The sequence below is a fragment of the Gavia stellata genome, chromosome Z, assembly GCF_030936135.1.
Source record: "Gavia stellata isolate bGavSte3 chromosome Z, bGavSte3.hap2, whole genome shotgun sequence".
NCBI lineage: Eukaryota > Metazoa > Chordata > Aves > Gaviiformes > Gaviidae > Gavia > Gavia stellata.
In genome coordinates this window covers 10,129,652-10,151,184 of record NC_082637.1, presented here as the reverse complement: position 1 = coordinate 10,151,184, position 21,533 = coordinate 10,129,652, and the positions used below count along the sequence as shown (strand labels likewise).

Here is a 21,533-nt window from a genome sequence, read left to right as displayed (position 1 = left end):
CTTATTGAACAATTAAGGAGACGCGTCCAGAAATGTTTTTATAAAGGTTGGTGTTTGCTGTTTTTGCCAGTTGAGGAATTCTTCATGGCCACTGTCTCATTGTGCTACGCGGAGGAAAAGTTCCTCTACAAACAATTCCATTTTTCCAATTTCTAGTGTTTGCCTGGTGAAATACGTATGTCTTATATTGTGCCCTCATGCTCATGGAACATCTCAGTTTCTCTTTGTTGGTTTTTTAATCACTGTTCGTGCGCCATTTCTTTCCATTTTTTCAAGTCTTTTTCCATGGTCTTTTTTTCTCTGGTGGTCCCGAGTACAATTTGTTGCTGAGGGTAGGTTGTTTCAGAGGAAGTTACTGGTGGGCTTTTCCAGTGATATTTTTGGACCTATCTCCAGGAATGGATATCCCACAGCCTCCCTGATCCCTCTTCTGATATTGTATCGCCTTCATGGTAAAGAGAATAATAATGTGGTTATTCTTTCATGTTTGAATTCCCTGTGTTCTAGCTTGTGTCATTATCTCTCCTCCTCTGTTTTTATGTCTGAGGAGGGTTTCCTTTCTTCAGTATCGTGGTTTAAGCCCAGCTGGCAACTAAGCACCACACAGCCGCTCACTCACTTCCCCTCTGCCCCAGTGGGATGGGGGAGAGAATGGGAAAAGTAAAAGTGAGAAAGCTCGTGGGTTGAGATAAGAACAGTTTAATAAGTGAAATGAAATAAAATGAAATAATCATGATAATAAAAATTGTAACGAAAAGGAAAATAACAACAACAACAAACAAGAAAGGCAAGTGATGCAGATGAAAACAATTGCTCACCACCCTCCAACTGATGCCCAGCCCAAGCAACGGTCCCCCGGCCAGCTTTCCCCCTGGTTTATATACTGAGCATGACATCATATGGTCTGGAATATCCCTTTGGTCAGTTGGGGTCAGCTGTCCGGGCTGTGTCCCCTCCCAACTTCTTGTGCACCCCCAGCCCACTCGCTGGTGGGGTGGGGTGAGAAGCAGAAAAGGCCTTGACTCTGTGTAAACACTGCTTAGCAGTAGCTAAAACATCCCTGTGTATCAACACTGTTTTCAGCACAAATCCAGAACATGGCCCCATACTAGCTACTATCAAGAAAATTAACTCCATCCCAGCCAAAACCAGCACATTCTCCACCCCTTATTCCATACCATTTATGTCATACTCAGGTAGCACATTATCCAATACATTCTCGTTACCTACCATCACCCTTCCTATCCTTTGATATAGTACACAGATATCATTCTCTTAGTCTATGCATCACCCCTATGAAATGTCTGTAAAGTGTCCATAAATATCCAAAAATGTCCACAAAATGTTCATTGAGTTAATTTAGTCCATGACTTTGGGCTCCATCTGTTATGGTGGTCACTCAGGAGAGAAGAGATGTTGTATTACATGGAGTTATCGGGCACCACAGCCAGCTCAGGTCGGGTCACTGCTGCACTTGCACTGCTTCTTGTGAGGCTTGTTCTTCGCTGGTTCAGGTGGTTCCTGCTATAGTAATTCCTGTAACATGTATCTCAAATCATGGATTAGTTCCACCCAGAATTAAATCACCTTGAGGTACGCACTGGACTCCCCCATCTTTCTGCATTACCCACCAAGTGCACCCAGGTCCTTGAGAAAAAACAACCCCACGAATAGGTTTACCCTTTCCTGAGGAAGGAATAACCCAGACTGTTTTTCCCAACAAGTTCTTTGTATGTACTACTGGGATCTTATCTCCTTCCACAGTGCGCAGGGGTTTTGAGTGGGCAGGGCCAGGTCGACTGGCAGAGTCTCTAGTGTTAACTAGCCAAGTGGCTTCTGCTTGAATGTGTATCCCAATGCTTGAATGTCCCAGCACCCGTTGCTCTCAGTGCAGTTTTTAACAGTGCGTTGTATCGTTCCGTTTTCCCGGAGGCTGGTGCATGGTAGGGGATGTGATACACCCAGTCAATGCCATGCTCCTTGGCCCAGGCGTTAATGAGATTGTTTCGGAAATGAGTCCCCTTGTCTGATTCAATTCTTTCAGGGGTGCCATGTCACCATAAAACTTGCTTTTCAAGGCCCAAGATAGTGTTCCAGGCAGTGGCATGGGTCACGGGGTACGTTTCCAACCAGCCAGTAGTCGCTTCCACCACTGCAAGCACATGCTGCTTCCCGTGGTGGGTTCGTGGTAGTGTGATACAATCAACCTGCCAGGCTTCCCCCTATTGATATTTCAGCCATTGTCCTCGGTACCAAAAAGGCTTTAGCCGCTTGGCTTGTTTGATTATGGCACACGTTTGACATTCGTGGATAACCTGTGCAATGGCATCAGTGGTCAAGTCCACCCCTCAATCACGAGCCTGTTTGTATGTTGCATCCCTTCCTAGATGTCCTCATGTGTCATGGGCCCATCAAGCTATAAATAGCTCACCCTTATGTTCCCAATCCAGATCCACCTAAGCCACTTGAATTCTAGCAGCCTGGTCCACCTGCTCGTTGTTTTGATGTTCTTCAGAGGCCCGACTCTTGGGTATGTGAGCATCTACGTGACCAGGTTCTCTACCCAGGCAGCAATATCTTGCCATAATTCAGCAGCCCAGATGGGTTCACCTCTGCACTGCCAGTTGCTCTGCTGCCATTGCTGTAGCCACCCCCACAGAGCATTTGCCACCATCCATGAGTCAGTACAGAGATAAAGGACTGGCCATTTTTCTCGGTCAGCAATATCTAAAGCCAGCTGGATGGCTTTCACCTCTGCAAACTGACTCGATTTACCTTGTCCTTCAGCAGTTTCTGCAACTTGTCGCGTAGGACTCCACATAGCAGCTTTCCACCTTCGATGTTTTCCCACAGTACGACAGGATCCATCTGTAAACACGGGTTATTGCTTCTCAGTCTCTGATAATTCATTATACAGAGGGGCCTCTTCAGCACGAGTCACCTCCTCTGGCGACACTCCGAAGTTTCGGCCCTCTGGCCAGTCCATGATCACTTCCAGGATTCCCGGGCGGTCGGGGTTTCCCATCCAAGCCCGTTGCGTTATCAGTGCGACCCACTTACTCCATGTAGCATCAGTTGCGTGATGCGTAGAGGGGACCTTCCCTTTGAACATCCAGCCCAGCACAGGCAATCGAGGGGCCAAAAGGAGCTGTACTTCAGTACCAACTACTTCCGAAGCAGCTCGAATTCCTTCATCTGCTGCTAATATTTCTTCTTCAGCTGGAGTGTAACGGGTTTCAGATCCCCTATATCCCCGGTTCCAAAACCCTGGAGGTCAACCTCGAGTCTCTCCAGGTGCTTTCTGCCAGAGGCTCCAGGTGGGGCCGTTATTCCCAGCTGAGGTGTAAAACACATTTTTCACATCTTGTCCTGTCCGGACTGGCCCAAGTGCTACTGCACGAACTATCTCCCATTTAATTTGTTCAAAGGCTTGCTGCTGCTGTTCAGGGCCCCATTCAACGTCATTCTTCTTCCGGGTCACTCGATAGAGAGGGCTTACGATCAGACTATAACCTGGAATATGCATCCTCCAGAAACCCACAACACCTAAGAAAGCTTGTGTTTCCTTTTTGTTAGTTAGTGGAGACATAGCATTATTTTATTGATCACATCCATTGGGATATGACGACACCCATCTTGCCATTTTATTCCTAAAAACTGAAGTTCTTGTGCAGGCCCTTTGACCTTACTTTGTTTTATAACAAAACCAGCTTTCAGGAGAATCTGGATTACTTTTCTCCCCTTCTCAAACACTTCCTCCGCTGTGTTGCCCCACACAATGATGTCATCAATATACTGCAGGTGTTCGGGAGCTTCACCTTGTTCCAGTGCCGTCTGTTTCAATCCATGACAAATGGTAGGACTGTGTTTCCACCCCTGGGGCAGTCGATTCCAGGTGTACTGGATACCCCTCCATGTGAAAGCAAACTGTGGCCTGCACTCTGCTGCCAGAGGGATCGAGAAAAACGCGTTGGCGATATCTATTGTTGCATACCATTTGGCAGCCTTTGACTCCAGTTCATATTGAAGTTCTAGCATGTCTGGTACGGCAGCACTCAGCGGCGGTGTGACTTCGTTCAGGCCTCGATAGTCCACTGTTAACCGCCACTCTCCATTAGATTTTTGCATGGGCCGTATGGGACTATTAAAGGGTGAATGAGTCTTACTGATCACTCCTTGACTTTCCAGTTGACGGATCAACTCACGGATGGGAACCAGGGAGTCTCGATTGGTGCGATATTGTCGCCGGTGCACTGTCATGGTAGCAATTGGCACCTGCTGTTCTTTAACCCGCAGCAACCCCACCACAGAAGGATCCTCTGAGAGACCAGGCAAGCTAGACAGCTGTTTAATCTTCTCCGTACTCAAAGCAGCTATACCAAAAGCCCACCGGTACCCTTCTGGGTCTTTGAAGTACCCTCTCCTGAGATAGTCTATGCCAAGGATGCATGGAGCCTCTGGGCCAGTCACAATAGGGTGCTTTTGCCGCTCATTCCCAGTTAGGCTTATTTCAGCCTCCAACACAGTTCAGGGCACATTCAGCCACCTCAGAGAAGACGGAGACAATGAGGTCACCCCTGCCTGGCGTTGCAGGGTATTTCTGGGTAGAAGGAACATCAGGAGGACTGTAGTACGATCTGGAAGTTGCGTCTTGAGGGGTTCTGCTGTGTATCTGACTGTATGTGGTCCTACTTGTTTTCTCGCTCTCCAGCTGCATGGGAAGTGCCCATTTGTGTTTGCAGAGCAGTGTCCTTGCCTTGATGTGGAGGTGGTGTGACTGAGCATGGAGAACAACCTCTTTGTCCTGTGCAGGAGAAGGCCAGAGCTGCTGAACTTTTCTGTTGTCTTGCTGAGGCTTACCTGGGGAGGGTAAAGCACCCAGGACAGATACATTTTGGGGTAGTGGTTGGAGGACGAAGGAGCAGCTGGTATTAGTGATGCGTGGGCAGCTTCCGTCGTGTGGAATGCTGTGCTGGTCTGTGCTGGCTGGTTTGGACCATATTGGGGGGTGGTGTTTGGGGGATATATCTTTTTGTTTGCTGAGGATGTGTTGGGGTGAAGAAAGCCTAGGCATATGTGCTGTATGTAGTGAGGCAGGTCCCCATGGCCACTTGTGTGTGAGCACAGGCAGGAGCATCCTGGGCCAGCTGTGGTGGTTGTAGGTGAGCAATGAGCAGTCTGGAGCATGTCCTGTGTGTTTTGTGGCTTTTTGGTGTTTCTTGGGTGGGGTTGGTAGCACTGGAGTGCTGTTCCTTCTCTAAATCTCCACTGGCCTTGGTGGGTCCCCTCCTTGCCTCTTTGAGGTGCACCTTGTCCATGCTACCCTGCTTGGTCCCAGGCAGTGCTGTAGCATTGCTGAATGGTTATTTGTGATGGGGTGGTGGTTTGGAGGTGGCTTTCATGTCTTGGCAGTGGGAGAGGGCTGGGAAGGGAGAGGATGGCTGGTGGGAGAGGAGGGGCGTGCAGGGCAGGCATCATGTCATCTGGGCGAGAGTGCGCTCCCAGGATCTGGCATCAGCGGGAGATGCTTGTGGGCTCGAAGGACCATGGTGAGTCCCAGAGGGTGGCTTGCTGCCTGGAGCCTTCGACTGGGGCAGGACGCATCAGTGGGACAGGCTGCAGGAAGGAGGCTCATCCCTGCCTGCCTGCAGAGATCCTGTCTTTGCCTGTCAGGTCTATGCATGATGACCACCTCTTTTCTTTTATGTTTTTGCACAAAGTTTTTATTTCCAACATGTGAATAAATAAATACATAAATATAAAAATTAATGTCCACCAAAATAAATAAGTTAAATAGAGTTCTGTGATAAATACTCGTTGGCAGGAGAGTCCCGCAGTGTCCGTGAGGACCTTCCCCTCTATCAGGAGAGGTTGCAGTCTGGATGGGCTAGATAACACCGTGTGTAATAAATGCCACCCCTCTCCCCATCACCTCGTGGCTGTCCCTGAGCATGCAGCACAGCAATTTCCTCCTTCTTCCTTTCCAGCGAAGGTGTGGCTGTCAAGCGGGTGTGCGGGCTGTGCTGCAGCCTGGCCTCAGCCTTGCCACGGTCATGCCTGTTTCCCCGTTGGCGCAGGCTCCTGGCTGGAAGAGGTGTGAGCATTGCTGGGCAATCCCAGCCCGGGCTGCTGCTGCCTCTGCTTGATCTGTGGCCACCAGCGTTGGGTGAGGATGGGTGTTTGGCGTGGGTTGGTTTGGTGGAGGGCAGGAGTGGCTTGGCTCTTCATTTGCCGTATGAGCGTGTCCACATGTTGGAAGCAGGCGCGAGCTTCGAGGCGGACGTGGTCCCAGGCACAGGCGCTGTGGTTGTGGGTGTGCAGGAAGTCCTGGATGCGTCCAAAGTATTTGGCGATGGTGAGCAGCCGGTTGCGGGGCCCTCGTCTTCCGAAGAGTGTCCCGCTGGCTGGCAGGCATTGCTCCAGGTGGTGGATGTAATGCTGGAGGTGGTTGAGGAGGAGGTGGCGTGCCTGGTCGTCCCAGTGTTGGGGGGTGCTGGGGCTGCTGAGGGTGGTGAGGAGGTGCTGGAGGATGTGGAGGGCGGTGGCGGCGGCTTGCTGTGGGTGGTTGGTGTGGAGGAGGGTGTCGGGGAAGAAGGGCGCGTGCTGGTGGTGGTGGCAGGGCTGTGGCGGGCTGGGAGCCAGGGCCTGGAGGAGCTGGAGGCTGTCCCAGGCGAAGGTGGCGTCGCGGGGACGCAGGTGGTGGCAGGCGAGGGCGGTGGCGAGAGCCGTCAGGAGGAGCGGGAGCGCCGTGGCGCCGTGGCGCAGGCGGGGCTGTGGGGTTGCCGGCGCAGGCATGGTGGGCACTGTGCTTGGGGTTCTGCCGGGTGGCCGGCTTTATGTGGTGCGGCAGCTTTCCTTTCATCATCGTTAGGAAGAATTTCCCTGTTTCCATTTTCATTTTCCATTTGCTTTCCATTTACTTTCTCCTGAGGGTTTTTGTTGTGATTGTCAAAGTGCGTTGGTGAGGTGGCCCTGCTCTAGGGAAGGGGAGCTGGTTCTTTCCCGGGGCTGCTGTTGGGGTGCCGGGGGAACCCGGCTCCTGTGCCGCTGCGGTTCACCAGGGGATGTGAAAGTCCAGCAGCAGAGGCTTTTGGGGCAGCTGTGCTGGGGATACGTTTCCGGGTTTCCTTTTCGTCTGTTTTGTGAGTTGTCTTTCTTGGTTTTTATTTTCATTTTCTCTGCCTCCCAATGTTTATTTTTCTTATTTCATGCTCTGATATTATTTGTATATAATGCATGTTTTCCTTTATTGACAAATATTTTTCATTGTCAGTCTTTTTTTTTTTTTTTTGCTTTTTCCATAGCATCTGCAGCTTTTCTGGTGGAAGAGTTTTTCCTTTCTCTGCAAATACCTTGCAGAGTATTTTGGGGGTCATCTGTCATCCTCCCTGCCCCCCCGAGTTGTTTGTCCTCTGTGTGTTGATATATAGAAATAAATGCATAAATGTCACAAAGGGTATTTCATCAACTGTTAATGCACTGACTGTGATTTCTAGATTTTGGGGGTTTTATTGTGTTTTGAATTTGTTGTAGAAATCAGGCAACACTGGGTGTTTGGGAGGCGGGAGTGGGTTGGAATATTTACGTGCTGGTCCGCTTACATGTAGAAAGTGAAAGTGGGCAGCGTTCCAAGTGCAAGTCGTCACTGCTTCCTGGGAAGCTTCCAGCAGCGAGAGGTACCGGTGGCTGCTGATAGGGCGAGAACAGGGGTTTCTCCTGAGGTTTGGGAGGGGGTTCTTTTTTCATTTAACTCAATCAACATGTATCTTGATGCTGTAAATTCTCCCTGTGCATAGTACCTAGTGAGCTGCTTGGTGGAGCTTCAATCTATTACGTCAGATCACTTAACTATTTTTCAGTCCTTTACAGTAGTCTCACTTTCTGAGTCCATTCCTGATATTTCAGTTTCCATTTTAAGCACCTTCTGCATGCCTTCTGTAGGTCAGGAAATACTTGTGTTGTTCGAAGAGCAGAGTATCTCTTCTGCTGTTTTTCTATGGGTGGGCATGAAGTGCAAAGATAACTGGCTTGAATTTGTTTTGAATGTGTCTAAGCACAGGTGTGTGGGATAGGAATATGCAGTGCTGATGTGGTTTTCCCCCACCTGAGAGGCAGGGGGAATAACTGCAATTCTTAGATCCTGTTCTCATGCTGATTTGGTTGTATTTTGTCCATTTTATATAGGGGAAAATGCTAGTGTCAGTTCCAGTTCATATCCACCAAATCCTGTTCAGATCTCTTCTCCAAATCTGCTTTTTGTGGCGTTTTCCTTAGAAGGAGATGGGAGCACTGCTTTTGAGCAACTTGCTAAGATTTTTCATGTGAATTTGGTTGTGTTTTGTTAAATAATAAGTTGATAACGTGGAATTACCTGGAAAGGAAAGGGTGATGACACATGGCACCGTTTCAAGTTACAGAAAGCACCTGCAATACTAAATCTTTGCCGGATTATTTCATGTTCAGTGATGAAGGATTGGGTGTAGGAAACGGGGGGGTGATGCACAGAAATGCAGCAAGGTGGAAGGTGCTGTCAACTCAGAGAAAGCATTTGAGGTGCTGGGGAATTGGCAGAGAGGGGTGTGAAGCAGGAGGATGTTTTTCCAGTGTTGGAGAATGTGTGGAAATGGATACGTTAGTGGGTAAAGCATTAAGTCTTCATGGATTGGAGGTGGTGAGGAGTAAACCATGAGAAATAGGAGGAAAAACACTTAGTAGAGTACCAGCTCGACGTATCGAGTTCACCCAGAGAGGGAAGGGCAAACTTTTCTCTTTTTCTTCCAAACTGAAGACAAAATGCTGCTTTAGTTTTGCTGGCATGTCCTGTCATCTCAGAGTGCAAGCTTTCTAGGGTGAGGACTGTCTTACCTTCCTGTAGAGGACCTAGAAGAATGATCTAAGGCAGTGGTCTCCACCTTTTTTGAACACACACCCCATCACTAAAAAGTTTGTGAGCACTTGCCCCCAATATATTTTTATTTCGATATTATATACGTATACTACTGTACTAATATGTATGTTATAAAACACACACAAAAATAAAAATGAAAAAAATATCAGAGAAAGGTTAAACAAACGTGATTTTAAATTTTTTTACATTTTATTTATTAATGGTACCAAAACCATTTTATTCATGTACCCCATTGTCTTGCACACCCCACTTTGGAGACTACTGATCTGAGGTCTCCTGTAATGTAGTTTAAATAAATTTTTCAGTCATCAGGTAGTGACTCTTTTTCCCTTTTGGCTTTTCTTTTAATGTTTGTGCTGTTTTCCTAGCTGACGTTTCCACTTGTAGAAAACAGGGCATGGTACAAGGGTAAACGTTTAGACTACATCCACATTGCGATTATGGTCCTGGCCTGACCCCAGGTCTTTGGTCCGCGATGGTCTGTTGCTCTTCCAGGCTCAGTCTCGCTGGAAGATGACAGCTCAGAGCTGAGGGTTGGGAGGGGAAAGCGTTTAGTTGTTGCCTTTAACTTACCAGTAAGCGATGAAGTATTTGTATATAATGTTAAAAATGTCTATAAAGTACGTTTATTTTGAAGTTGAGGATCCAGGTAAATCTTCAGCTCTGCTGTAAATGATAAGGTCAGCTTCTGCTCAAATGTCCTTTAGTTCTTCCTTTTTGAATTTTCTTATGCATATAATACGGGGTTCATAAGATCTGTCCAGCTCTGTTACAGTTTCAATTATTAATAAACGATGTTGTCTCTTTCCAAGGATTACTATGGAATTACATTCCCTGCTCCTGCAACTTTGACAGGCAGAGATGGAAGCCTTGCTAACAACCCCTACTCAGGTGAGTGCTATTTGAAGATGAGGATGTAAGTGAGATGTACTGGTTTCTAAATGCAGGTCCTCCTGCTAAAAGAGCAATTGTTTTTCCCTTCTGTAAGCAGTTAAACCTATCAGTCCAAACTAGTCAAACAAAAGCAAGCAACTCCCTCTCAATCCTGACACTGATGTTTCTTCATGGTTTTGGTCAGTAATTCATACGTGACTTCTTCTGGGACTAAGTTGGATAGCCTTTGAGAATAAGTGCAAAATTGTTACGAATGTAAATGGCAGTGTCATCTAGTGCCCTTCCCAAGCACATACAGGTGCTTGGAAAATATTCTATAGCTTAATCATTCTTCTTGAAATTCAGCTGGCTTGCTTTTCTTTTTTTGGCACTGGAATAGACCCCCCTCAGCAACGCCCTGTACTTTGTTACTCCTATTTTAGCACTTGTATGTTCCCAGTAGGAGCTGCATCTAGTGGGCTCTCCCTCACCCTCCCCAAATCTAAGGAGTTCATTCCCAAAAGCATGTGGTCTAAGAAGCCCTTCCTCGTTCCTGCTTTTGCTCTTCGGTTATCGTTGTGCAAAGATGACGTTAACACCATCCAAGATTTTCAGCCAGTGGTTTTCTTCCACTGCCATCTGATTACAACTTAAAACTGTAGCCATAGATGTTATAATTCCTGTAACGATGGTATTAAGTGTTTTCATACTTCTTGGTAACATAAAGGAATACTGGTTGGGAATGAGATAGATGTATGTCACTTCCCTAAAAAACATGTGAACATGCTGCTCTGTAGGCTGCCAGAAAAGGCAAGTGTTCGGGAGTTTTCTGCTTCGTAATCACTTCTCTCAGGAGGCTGCTTTTGGGTTAATAACCGAATTTTCCTTCCTACTTCTTCAATAAGGTGGCCCGCGATGCAAGCCTTGCTTTCCTGGCCTTCAGCTACTGTCTCCAGAACTTTGGTGGTGTGAGGAACCGGACATCTAACTAGTCATGCTTGACAAATAAACAGACATTGACAAAAATATGCCTATCACTGCCTGTAAATCCTAACTTGCTTTCAGCCCATGAAGCTTAGCTAATCAGTTTAACCTCCAGGAGAGTCACACTTTAACACAAAAACCATTTGCTCTTTGGCTATTTACCATACTTCTGCTTTTAGCATGTTTTATTGCAATGATCTGATAGTAATAAATCTGCTCAGACCGTGTGAGATAGGTAAGTATTGGTATCTCCATTTTGTCAATGGATTAGCCATGGCACACAGTTCTGTGCCACGAACAGGCAGTGTCCCTGTGACCGTCAGGAACAGAGACCGGGAGAGCGCTTCCCATAAACAACTGCAGGCTTTCAACTGTAGGGTGTGCTCCCTTCTGTAGTTGTCTACTTGTATTCAGAGGATTTGAATCCTTTGAATCCTCCACTTCTGCAGTAGCTTTGATAGCTTTTCTGATCAGTTCTTTCTTTCGCAGGTGACGTAACAAAATTTGGCCGTGGGGATTCTGCCTCCCCTGCTCCTGCTACCACGCTCGCCCAGCCGCAGCAGAACCAGACGCAGACTCACCATACAACTCAGCAGCCCTTCCTCAACCCGACCCTGCCCCCGGGGTACAGCTACACTGGGTTACCTTATTATGCTGGTGTGCCCGGCGTACCCAGTGCATTCCAGTATGGGCCAACCATGTTTGTAAGTGTGACAACCTAAACTGAAACTCTCCCTTAGTGCCTCTCTGGTTTTGCTCTCTCCAGCCCAAACCTTCTACATCTTGGAATCAGAAGATGGTTTGGGCTGGAAGGGACCTTCAAAGATCATCTAGTCTAGGGTGTCGATCTCTTCTCCCATTTAACTAGCGATAGAACAAGAGGAAATGGCCTCAGGTTGCACCAGGGGAGGTTTAGACTGAATATTAGGAAAAATGTCTTTACTGAGAGAGTGGTGAAACACTGGAACAGGCTGCCCAGGGAGGTGGTGGAGTCACCATCACTGGAAGCGTTCAAGGAACGTGTGGACGTGGCATTGTGGGACATGGTTTAATGGGCATGGTGGTGTTAGTTGGTGGTTGGACTTGATGATCTTACAGGTCTTTTCCAACCTGAGTGATTCTGTAGTCCAAACCCCCTGTCATGGGCAGGGCCATCTTTCACTAGATCAGGGCTGAAAGCCCCATCCAACCTGACCTTGAACACTTCCGATGATGGGGCACCCACAGCTTCTCTCGGCGACCTATTCTGGTGTCTCACCACCCTTGTCATAAAAAAATTTCTTCCTTATGTGCAATCTAAACCTACCCTCTTTCAGTTTAAAACCATTGCCCTTTGTCCTATCACTGCAGGGCCTGGTAAAAAGTTTTTCTCCATCTTTCTTATAAGCCCCCTTTAAGTATTGAAAAGCCGCAATAAGGTCTCCCCGGAGCCTTCTCTTCTCCAGACTGAACAACCCCAACTCTCTCAGCCTTTCCTCATAGGAGAGGTGTTCCAGCCCTCTGATTGTTTTCATGGCCCTCCTCTGGACCTGCTCCAACAGGTCCATGTCTGTCTTGTGCTGGCGACCCCAGAGCTGGATGCAGTACTGCAGGTGGGGTCTCAGAAGAACAGAGTAGTGTCATCTTCCCCAGTCTGCAAGGGATCTCCAAAAACGTGCAAGCATGAGAAAATAGCTGCAGTCCCTTCCCCAAGAAAACAGGAAATTTAAAAAGCCAGAACTCACGGATTCTTGCGCAGGTTACTGTAAATAGCAGACAGTTGCAGCTCACGGACTCAGTATTCCTGAAAGCCCTTATCAGTCTCTGGAGAATCAAGGGGAGACCCAAAGCTGAGTCAGCGAGCTGAGAGTGCCTAGGAAATCCTTTTGAGGATGGAGGAGACCTCATTAAGTTAGAGAGCAGCGCTGGTAGTCTCAGGAGGAAGAAGGTTATTTGGGAAGAGGTGGTGCTCCAGGCAGAATGGTAGATGAGTCTGTTTTAGGGTCCTTTAGGACTGTTTTATGAAACAGCCTTAGGCAGAAGTTGGTGTTTCGTTTGATTCTGGAGGGAGAGCACTGTGGCAGCTCCTTCTTGGGTTTGTGGGTAAGAATTTGCTGTTTACAGTCAGTGTATGAAATAAATACACAGCCTGTTCTGAGACAGGCTTGCACTGCAATCAGCGGGACAGCTCTAGCAGAAAACTTGGGGCTTGCACAAAGCCACTACAGCAAGTTACTGCTGGAAGCATGAGTGCCATGTCTTACGCCATCCCAGTGCTCCCAACTCCAGATTAAATTTCCCACGTGCGGTAGAGGTGCCATCCCCACTAGATGGCAGAGGGAGCTTGCGTTTCGCCTGCCATTCCCCAGTTAACAGCACCTTTTGTTCCCTTCCTTTGTCCAGGTACCTCCAGCATCTGCTAAACAGCATGGAGTCAACCTGAACACCGCGTCGACTCCTTTCCAGCAAGCAAGTGGCTATGGGCAGCACGGCTATGGAGCAGGTATGCTTACCACTGTGCTTTTCACGTGAATGTCTGCAGAGCCGCTTGCACACTGTAACACCTTGTCTTGTACACACCGGCAGGCTATGATGACTTAACGCAGGGAACGGCAGCTGGAGATTACAGCAAAGGAGGCTACAGTGGGTCATCTCAAGCACAAAACAAATCTGCTGGCACTGGACCTGGGAAAGGTAACATGAGACTTGAGGTTGCTCTTGAGTGGGATTTAGTAGGGCAAACTCCCAGCATTGCCAGTGCTGTGCAGTCAACACAGCAGCCAGCTCTAAACAGGGTCATGATCCAAGCTGTTTCTCCATCTCCCGTATACAAAATGCTTTTTTAATGGCCCGAGTGTTCCTTCTAAACCTCATGGCTGAACTTTGCATAAGGATTTGTGTGGCTGATGCACAGCTTTGTCCACAATTATACGTGGGACGAATGGTGAGCTGTTTCCTCTGCCAAAGGTTTCTTTGCTGAAGAATAGTGATCCTGCAGCAGTGCCGTGTTTTTGAAGCCTAAGCAGTTGGATGCTGCTGCTGAAATGGTCCTCTGCCAAATGATGACTAGATTTTGAGTTTCTTGGTAGGCACCTGAGATAGATAGCTGTGTGTTAGGAGCAAGCAGGGCAGTTCACACATCTCTGGGCTGTTGTTTCAGCTGCTGTCCGTATACCCTGTAACTCATCGTGTTGTTTCATGCCTGGAAATGTTTCCTTTGTGACTGTAAAGGCTGAAGAATTTATACAGCTTATATGAAAGCTTTATTCTGCACATGCTGATTAGACCTGAGAAGTGTATACTGAACTGCTTAGCACTAACTAGTTCATCCTTGGGCTTAAGCAAATACCAAGCGTTTGCTTTGCATATGAAACACCAACTGGACTGTTGTCAGCCAAGAGCCGATCACTCTCTCCTCTGTCGAGGAGCAATCCAAAGAAGAGCAATGTCCTAGGAAAGGGTACAACCTTAGAGCAGTGCACATCGTCTGAGTCCAGTCCTCTGATTTACTAGCAAAAGGAACTGCAGGTTTGATTCTGATCCAAGTGAAATGATTAGAGTCAGTCTTTGTAAGACTGTGAATAAGTGGCTGGTTTGAGAGTCACCTTGCTGGTGAGTGTTTCTGAGCCTGTTGTGGCACCGTCCAGTCCAGGTGGAAGCCAGCCTGAATCAGTGATACTCATGCTTTTTGGGCAGAGGAGCATTGCAGACCTCACCCTTCTGCAGCATGTGAAAGGGCAGGGGCTCAAATGGGTAGCAGATGCTGGGTTTCATCGCTCAGCTCACTACTGCAAAGCTCTTGAATGCATCCCTAATCCTAGGGGAAAGCTGGCTTTTCTCAAGCTTAAATGAGTGTTCGGTGCAGCCAGCTGCTGCCTGGTGAAGTGCATTTGAACCCAAGTGGTAACTGCTGGGTTGTGGATGTGGGTGATTTATCCCAGTGGGCTGGTTTCCTGCTTTGCAGCGGGAGTGAGGAACCGAGCCCTTTCTTCTGTTCCCGGGTGGGGTGCCATGGGTCTGAGAGCATGGAGAACCCCACCGGGCTGGCCAGCAGCAGGGCCTGTGGTGGTTGACTTTCTCATTGTCGGTGGCTTTTTTGTTTTCCAGGTGTTTCTGTGACCTCAAGTAACACAGGTGTGCCTGATATCAGTGGCTCAGTCTATAACAAGACTCAGGTGAGCAATGCTGGACCCTGTGGAGTGGGCATGCCCCTGTGGAGTGCTGGTGGCTGGGGCTCTTCCCAGGCCAGTCGCTCTCAGGGTCAGCAGGCTGTGTCATTTCTTATGCTGGCTCTGTTTGCTGTTGGAGAGGATTCTCACCCTCTCTGCCACCACTTCTGCCATGTGGCAGCTGATGGCATAGGTGCAGCGCTCTATGCTGCTGTACGCTGCCCCATGCGTGCTGTGTCCTGGGTGCAAATGAAGTGTGATGACATCAGTGTTTTTAGCCAAAATAGCCCCCAAAGCAGGTGAGTCAAGAGGCGGTTTGCTTTTCACCAGAGAGATGAGTCAGTAGTGCCCACCCTTAACACCCAAGGGTCCCTGTCCCATGCTCTCCTGTGGCCTCTGCTTGGTGTACAGCTTCCCAGGGAAAGCAGAAAGAAAGTGCTTTGACAAGCTGTGGTGTGCAGTGGGCTTATGTCCAGCTCCTGTTTTCTCCTCCTTGCCCCCTCAGCCAGGGGAATTGGTGTCCGGCTGTGATCCATGCTTACAGGTAGGAAGCCAGCTCTCAGCTACACACTTAGCATTAGGGGTCAAGCTTTGGCCAGGGGGAGGAAAATCGTACTCTAAGGTGGTCTTGCATTTTTGTTGGGTTGCCCTGAGTAGGTTGAGTAATTCTAGGCTGAGCCCCTGCAATGTGAGGAGGACTGATTTCAAGCAGCTGCTACCATCCCATGTCCCACTGAGTAAAAAGAGGTCAGGGAAAAAAGGAACACAGTAGCCATGGAAATAAAAATGAAATTAAATGTCGGAGACATTAGTGCAGAAATATGGGTGAGAACAGGAGCTGAAACTCATCTGCTGAAGTGCTCGCAAGTATTTGATGTGACTTGGCTTGCTCACGGGGTTGGTGAAGGGTTCAGGTGATGTGTGTTTGGGCCACTCCTGTGGTCTTGTGGTTCTTGTCTGGTCACCACGGGGCTACTCACACCAGTCTCTGACGCTGTCCCCCTCACCTCCTGTGCAGACGTTTGACAAGCAGGGATTCCATGCTGGCACGCCGCCTCCTTTCAGCCTGCCCTCTGCTCTCGGATCGACTGGGCCCCTGAACCCTGGTGCTGCCCCGGGTTATGCTCCAGCCCCATTTCTCCATATCCTGCCTGCGCATCAGCAGCCTCATTCCCAGATGCTGCATCACCATCTTCAGCAAGATGGGCAGGTGAGTCGGCCCTTTCTGCCTCTACGGCGTGCCTGAGGGCAGATTGCTCCCACCCACATCCCAGCAGGGTCTTGGTGGTTTTTGCTTCCTTCTGGTTTTTGCTTTGCTGTCATTGGGAAAGGGCCTTGACAGTGATTGCAGACTGACAGACTCAATGCCATTGATCAGCTTGGGGAGGGAACCTCATGAAGTTCAGCAAGGGGAAGTGCAAAGTCCTGCCCCTGCGGAGGAACAACTCCACGCACCAGTATATGCTGGGGGCCAAAGCAGCTCGGCAGAAAAGGCCCTGGGGCTCCTGGTGGACACCAAGTTGACCATTAGCCAACAATGTGCCCTTGCCACAAAGGCGGCCAACGGTATCCTGGGCTGCATTAGGCAAAGTATCGCCGGCAGGTCAAGGGAGCTGATCCTTCCCTTCTGCTCAGGTGAGGCCACACCTGGAGTCCTGTGTCCAGTTCTGGGCTCCCCAGTGCAAGAGAGACATGGATGTACTGGAGAGTCCAACGAAGGGCCACAAGGATAATGAGGGGACTGGATCATCTCTCCTATGAGGAAAGGCTGAGAGAGCTGGGATAGTTCAGCCTGGAGAAAACGCTCAGGGGGATCTTATCAATGTGTATAAATACCTGAAGGGAGAGCGTAAAAGGGACGGAGCCAAGCTCTTTTCAGCAGTGCCCAGTGACAGGAACAGAGGCCATGGGCACAAACTGAAACACAGGAGGTTCCCTCTGAACATCAGGAAACACTTTTTTACTGGGATGGTAACTGTCACAGGTTGCGCAGGGAGCTTGTGGAGTCTCCATCCTTGGAGCTGTCTGGACATGGTCCTGGGCCGCTGGCTTTAGGTGACCCTGTGAGCTGAGGGGTTGGACAAGATACCTCGAGAGGTCCCTGCCAGCCTGTGATTCTGTGAAGAGGCCATGCTGGTGTGGGGAGATGGGCTGTGAGGTCTGAAGCTGAGGCAGGCATCCTTTGTTGCATGTTGGCTCCCATTTCTGATTTGGTTTCACCAGCCCATGCGTTTCCTTTCCTCACTATAAATGTTCCCTGAAAAAAAAGTGTTCTGCCTTAGAGTCCTGAAATAGGAAATTACTTCTCTCTCTGAATGTGTGACATCCTTGGCTGGTGCACCACCTCCGTTCACCTTGAGAGAGCTCCTTTGCTGTCCTCAGTCCTGCTCCTCTCCTTCCTTGTGCTTGAACCTGTCTTGGTGGGGGGCGGAATGGTGCATCCCCATGCTCCTGCTTGGTGTCTCCGTGGCCGTTTGTCCTGGATTGAGAGACACTAAGATATTGCAGAGCAGAAACGGCTCTGTTTGGGGGGGAGCATTGCTACGTTGGTGGGTGTTAGGGCTGTCCCCAGGGGCGGCAGCTCTTCTGGTGATGTTCAGATGGGCCCATCTTCCTGGGAGCGCTGATGCCCCCGTCTCCTTCCTTTCTGATTCCTAGGGTGGATCTGGCCAACGCAACCAACCCAGCACCATGCAGCAAAAGTCTCAGGCTACCAAAACCGCCTATGGCACTTCTCCATACTGGACAAACTAAACCCGAAACCGGGGAGGGGGGAGAGAATGAAAGGAGAAGAGGAGAAAAAAAACAAAAGAAAAGAGAAAAAGAAAAAAAAGCCGAAGCCCATTCCTGGAATTATTAGGAGAAGAAGTAACTGCTCAGCCAAACGTCTGTGCGGGGAGAACTGCAGCCAGCCAGCCATCCTCTGTGTGACTCGCCCGCTTCCTCTTTGAGTTGCTGTTGTATGTAATATATTTATGTATGTATTTGTAAATGTAATAGAGCCTAAATGTGGTTTTCTGCATCTTGCAGCCTGTTTTTTTCTTTGTAGGAAAACTAATTATTCATTTCCCATCTGTACCAGGGCATCCTTCCTTGTTTTTTTAAGCTCTATGGGCTTTATAACTCTGTCGAAGACAAACTGCGCCATTTTTTTGGAGCTGGAGCCCATTTATTTAATGCAGTTCTAAATTCAGGCAAATTAGGAGGCCTGCCACTCCCCCCACCACCACCACCTAAAAAAAAAATCAAGATGTGTCCTGTTGGTTTGATTTCTGTCCCCACCCCCCAATATAGCTGTTACTTTAAAGAGGGGGGGGGTGGAAAAAGAAAAAAAAATATGATTTGTGGGCCTTCCCCTTTCTTTTGTCTCCCCCCTCCCTCTTGCTGTGGAAGATGAACTCTCATGGGCAGTTTGGTCACTGTGGCCCTGAGCTGCAGCCTCACCTTTTTATTTTTCAATTTTTGAATAATAATAATAATAATAAAAAAAAAAAGACAGGGTTTTCTTTTTTGTTTGTGGTTTTGTTTTTGTTTCTCTAGTAAGAGACTTTGGATGGCTCAGTGTGTCCTGGAACCTCCTTTGCATCATTAGAGGCAAAAACTATGTAGCGGTTTCTTAAATAAAAGTATAAGCTGTGTCTTGTACCTCTTTTTGCCCTGAGCCACCCTGCCCAGGAAAGCCAGAGCTACCAGATGGAAACTTCACCTGTCCCTCCCCACTTTTTTTAAAACAAAAGATCCTGGAGCCAACTCCTGGTCTTTCTTGTCCTGCACCAGTGCGGTGAATGTTTTAGGAGTTTCATTTCTTTTTAGCCCTTCCTCCACCTAATAAAAGATCTGAGCATATCACTGGTGTTTGTCTGCATTTTCAAAGGTTCCAGGAGTAGTTTTGCTTTAACAGCCTGTCCCTTTCCACCTCTTCCTGTGACAAAAGCTCAGCTGGGAGGGCAGGAGCAGCAGCTCTGTGTGCAGGGGAAGCCAAATACCATGAGAAAGGTGAGTGCACCTCAGTGCTGAGAGCTCACAGGCGCCTGCAGCAGGAATGGGATGCCTGCCATTGTCATCATGTCTCTACCTGTGATGTCCTCGGGCGTTGTGCTCTGTCTGAGTCCCTGTGGAGCACAGCTGCAGCACTGCCCTCCCTGGCTTTGCCCATGAGGTCCATGCCCTCCACCAGAAGGAAGGGCAGTGGTAAGAGCACCTGAGGGATGCTCCTGCTCCAGGCTCATCCTCCAGCGCATCCTGACCCTGCGCAGCAGAGGAGGTGGGTAAATGTGAAGCCCTATGTGTCCATGCAGCAGGCAGGGGCCTTTTTCTGTTTTAAGACCCACAAGAAAGGAGAAAGAAGAAGAAGAAAAGAAAAAAAAAAGTGTTTCTAACCTGAGAACCCCTTTTCTTTCTTAAAGTCACATCTTTACCAGCTCTCAGGTCCTGTGTGACCCAGTTGACTTGGAAGAAGTCAGTGTGGCACCCAGTCTCCCCTCTATTGCTGAGCAGCACAAGGTGAAGTGCCTGGGCATTCCTCTGCCCCAGCTCAGGTTTTGATACTGCTGAAACTTCAGCAGCTGCTGCATGCCCTTGGCAGCTGCTGTCCCCCTGCCCCGGGCTTTGGGGCCTGAATGTCAAAGAGGGCAAAAATGTTTCTGGAGGCTGGGGAGTTAACTGCCAGCCTGTACAGGGGCTGCACCAGCATCGGAGCCTGCAGGGCTGACAGCAATGGCACCTCATTTACCCACCGTCAGCGCTGCTGCCACACGGGAGCTGTGCTTTGAAAAACAAACTTCCCTCCCAAAGCCATGTTCACACACGCTTCGTTCCTGGCTTATAGAAATCCACTGCTGCCCCATGGGGGTGGGTCAGTCCTTGCCTGTGTGGGGCAGGGTCCAGAACCAGTTGGAAGTGGCAACACAAGAGAGTTGGTGCCAGCACACAGCAGCCCCCTGAGCCTTAGGGTTGTTGTAGAGCAGCTGCAAGCGAGATTCCCTCACAAGGGCTTCAGCCACTGCTTCTCCGCTCTCCCCAGCTGCACACCTTCCATTCTGGGGGCATGAAAGGGCAGCGCTTCTTCCAAGCCTGGAGGCAATGGGCTGTGTTGCCCTCTGGCAACCTCCTCTTCCCCTGCATGAGGCAGCAAAGGCAACTCCAGCACCTCCCCAACTGCTCCGGGGTCCTGCCTGCAGGCAAGACTGCAGTCAGCCATGTGCAGGCTCCCCTCCTCACCAGATGAGACTAAACAGGATGTATTCCCATTTCCTTATGCCGTTGGTTCCAGCAGGGCTCTTCGGCAGCAATTTCCCCTGTTGCACAGGCTGATGGTGGAGCCAAGGTTGCTCAGCTGCTCTCAGCCATGCAGGAAAGGGGGAAAGAAAAAAACACACCCCAAAAAACCCTCCAAAAACAAGTAGCAGCTGGGTTTACCCAGTGCAGGGCAGGCTGGAGAGTTTGTCCTGCCTTTGGTACCACACCTTCTGCTGGATGAAGAAGCTACTGGCAGCTCTGGGCAGCCCAGTGCCATAGGAGGCAGGCAGGAGATACAAGCAAGCCTGATCCAAGGCAGAAGGTCCAGACAGCACCATCCCTCCCAGAGACTCCACTTGGGAATGCAACTCTGAAATGCCATCACTATTCCTCCAGCACAGCTGTGAAGCCAACACACTCTGGGCATATAAACACATTTGACTCAGCAGTTGCTGCGCTGCAAATGATGCCAAATGCAGCAAGCTCAGCTCCCGTATACGTGTCCTACTAGTTTTAGCTTGACTGCAGCAGCAAAGCACTGCGAAAGCAAACTCCTCCACTCTTGAGCTTGCACAGAACAGCATGGCCCAGGTGGGGCAAACACCCTGCAGGGGTGGCAGCAATGACTTCAATTTGTCTGCCAGCCCCTGCATGAGGTCCCAGTCCCTGCCCCAGCGAGCACCCTGCCTTGTCTGACCATTGCAGCCACGGACCTGCCCCGCCACAGCACCGGCCACCAGCAGCACCCGTCCTGCATCCCCAGTACAGTCATACAAAACCATGAACCATCTTCCCTCTGCTCTCCCCTTCCCAACTTACTTAGGAAAACTAAATATAACAGCAAAGTAAGTCCCTGATCTCTTGCTAAAGTACTTCTCTTGTTCTTTAGTCAGCTATCAACAAGCAGCTTTATTTTTCTATCAATCACCTTATAGATATTTATGTATAGTCACTGATTGTGAAGAGCTGTTATTCAAAGCTTTAAATAACCCCTGCAAAGAAACCAGCTCAAGTGTCAGGGAAGTAACAGTCCGAGGATATTTTCATTTCACATTTTTATTAGTAGACAGATGTGCAGAAAAGACAAAAATATAACTACTGAAGGGGAAGACAACACAAAAATGCATCAGTTAATTCTTTCTGGTAAATTATACTGAAGAAAAAAAGGAAAACATCTGGGATTTCAGCTAAGAAAACTACTAAGAAATCTAGTGTACCCTGCTGGTTTCAGAATGGTTGAAAACTGCATTGGAAGGGGCTTGTAGTTGCAAATGTAAACGCTAATATTGGCTGAGAGACGCAAAAAGGGTTAAGAAAAAATAAACCAGAATACACAGATCAGGTAAACATTTTTTTTCTGCAATTTCTTAAATAGTTTCAAA

The 21,533-nt window shown here is 48.8% G+C and overlaps 2 protein-coding genes across 6 annotated transcripts in view; one reads left to right on the top strand and one right to left on the bottom strand.

Moving 5' to 3' along the window:
• UBAP2 (ubiquitin associated protein 2) overlaps window positions 1–17,710 on the top strand; it is a 160,487-nt gene extending 142,777 nt beyond the window's left edge. For 4 of the 5 annotated variants that reach the window (XM_059834354.1, XM_059834353.1, XM_059834352.1 and 1 more), the window contains exons 22-28: window positions 9,721–9,799; window positions 11,255–11,469; window positions 13,148–13,247; window positions 13,331–13,438; window positions 14,852–14,919; window positions 15,932–16,123; window positions 17,572–17,710. In XM_059834354.1, coding sequence (XP_059690337.1) covers window positions 9,721–9,799; window positions 11,255–11,469; window positions 13,148–13,247; window positions 13,331–13,438; window positions 14,852–14,919; window positions 15,932–16,123; window positions 17,572–17,667 — 858 coding nt within the window. In that variant the 3' untranslated portion in view covers window positions 17,668–17,710. The remainder of the gene's footprint in view (window positions 1–9,720; window positions 9,800–11,254; window positions 11,470–13,147; window positions 13,248–13,330; window positions 13,439–14,851; window positions 14,920–15,931; window positions 16,124–17,571) is intronic. The other variant, XM_059834355.1, reaches the window with a different exon arrangement.
• LOC132320672 (interferon-like) lies at window positions 6,052–6,795 on the bottom strand. The gene has a single exon (XM_059833375.1). It carries the CDS (start codon window positions 6,793–6,795, stop codon window positions 6,052–6,054), a length of 744 nt encoding a protein of 247 aa, XP_059689358.1.
• Window positions 17,711–21,533: the final 3,823 nt, after the last annotated feature.

Coding starts and splice junctions, on each gene's coding strand:
- LOC132320672 (XM_059833375.1), bottom strand. CDS start 6,795: ATGCCTGCGCCGGCAACCCCACAGCCCCGCCTGCGCCACGGCGCCACG.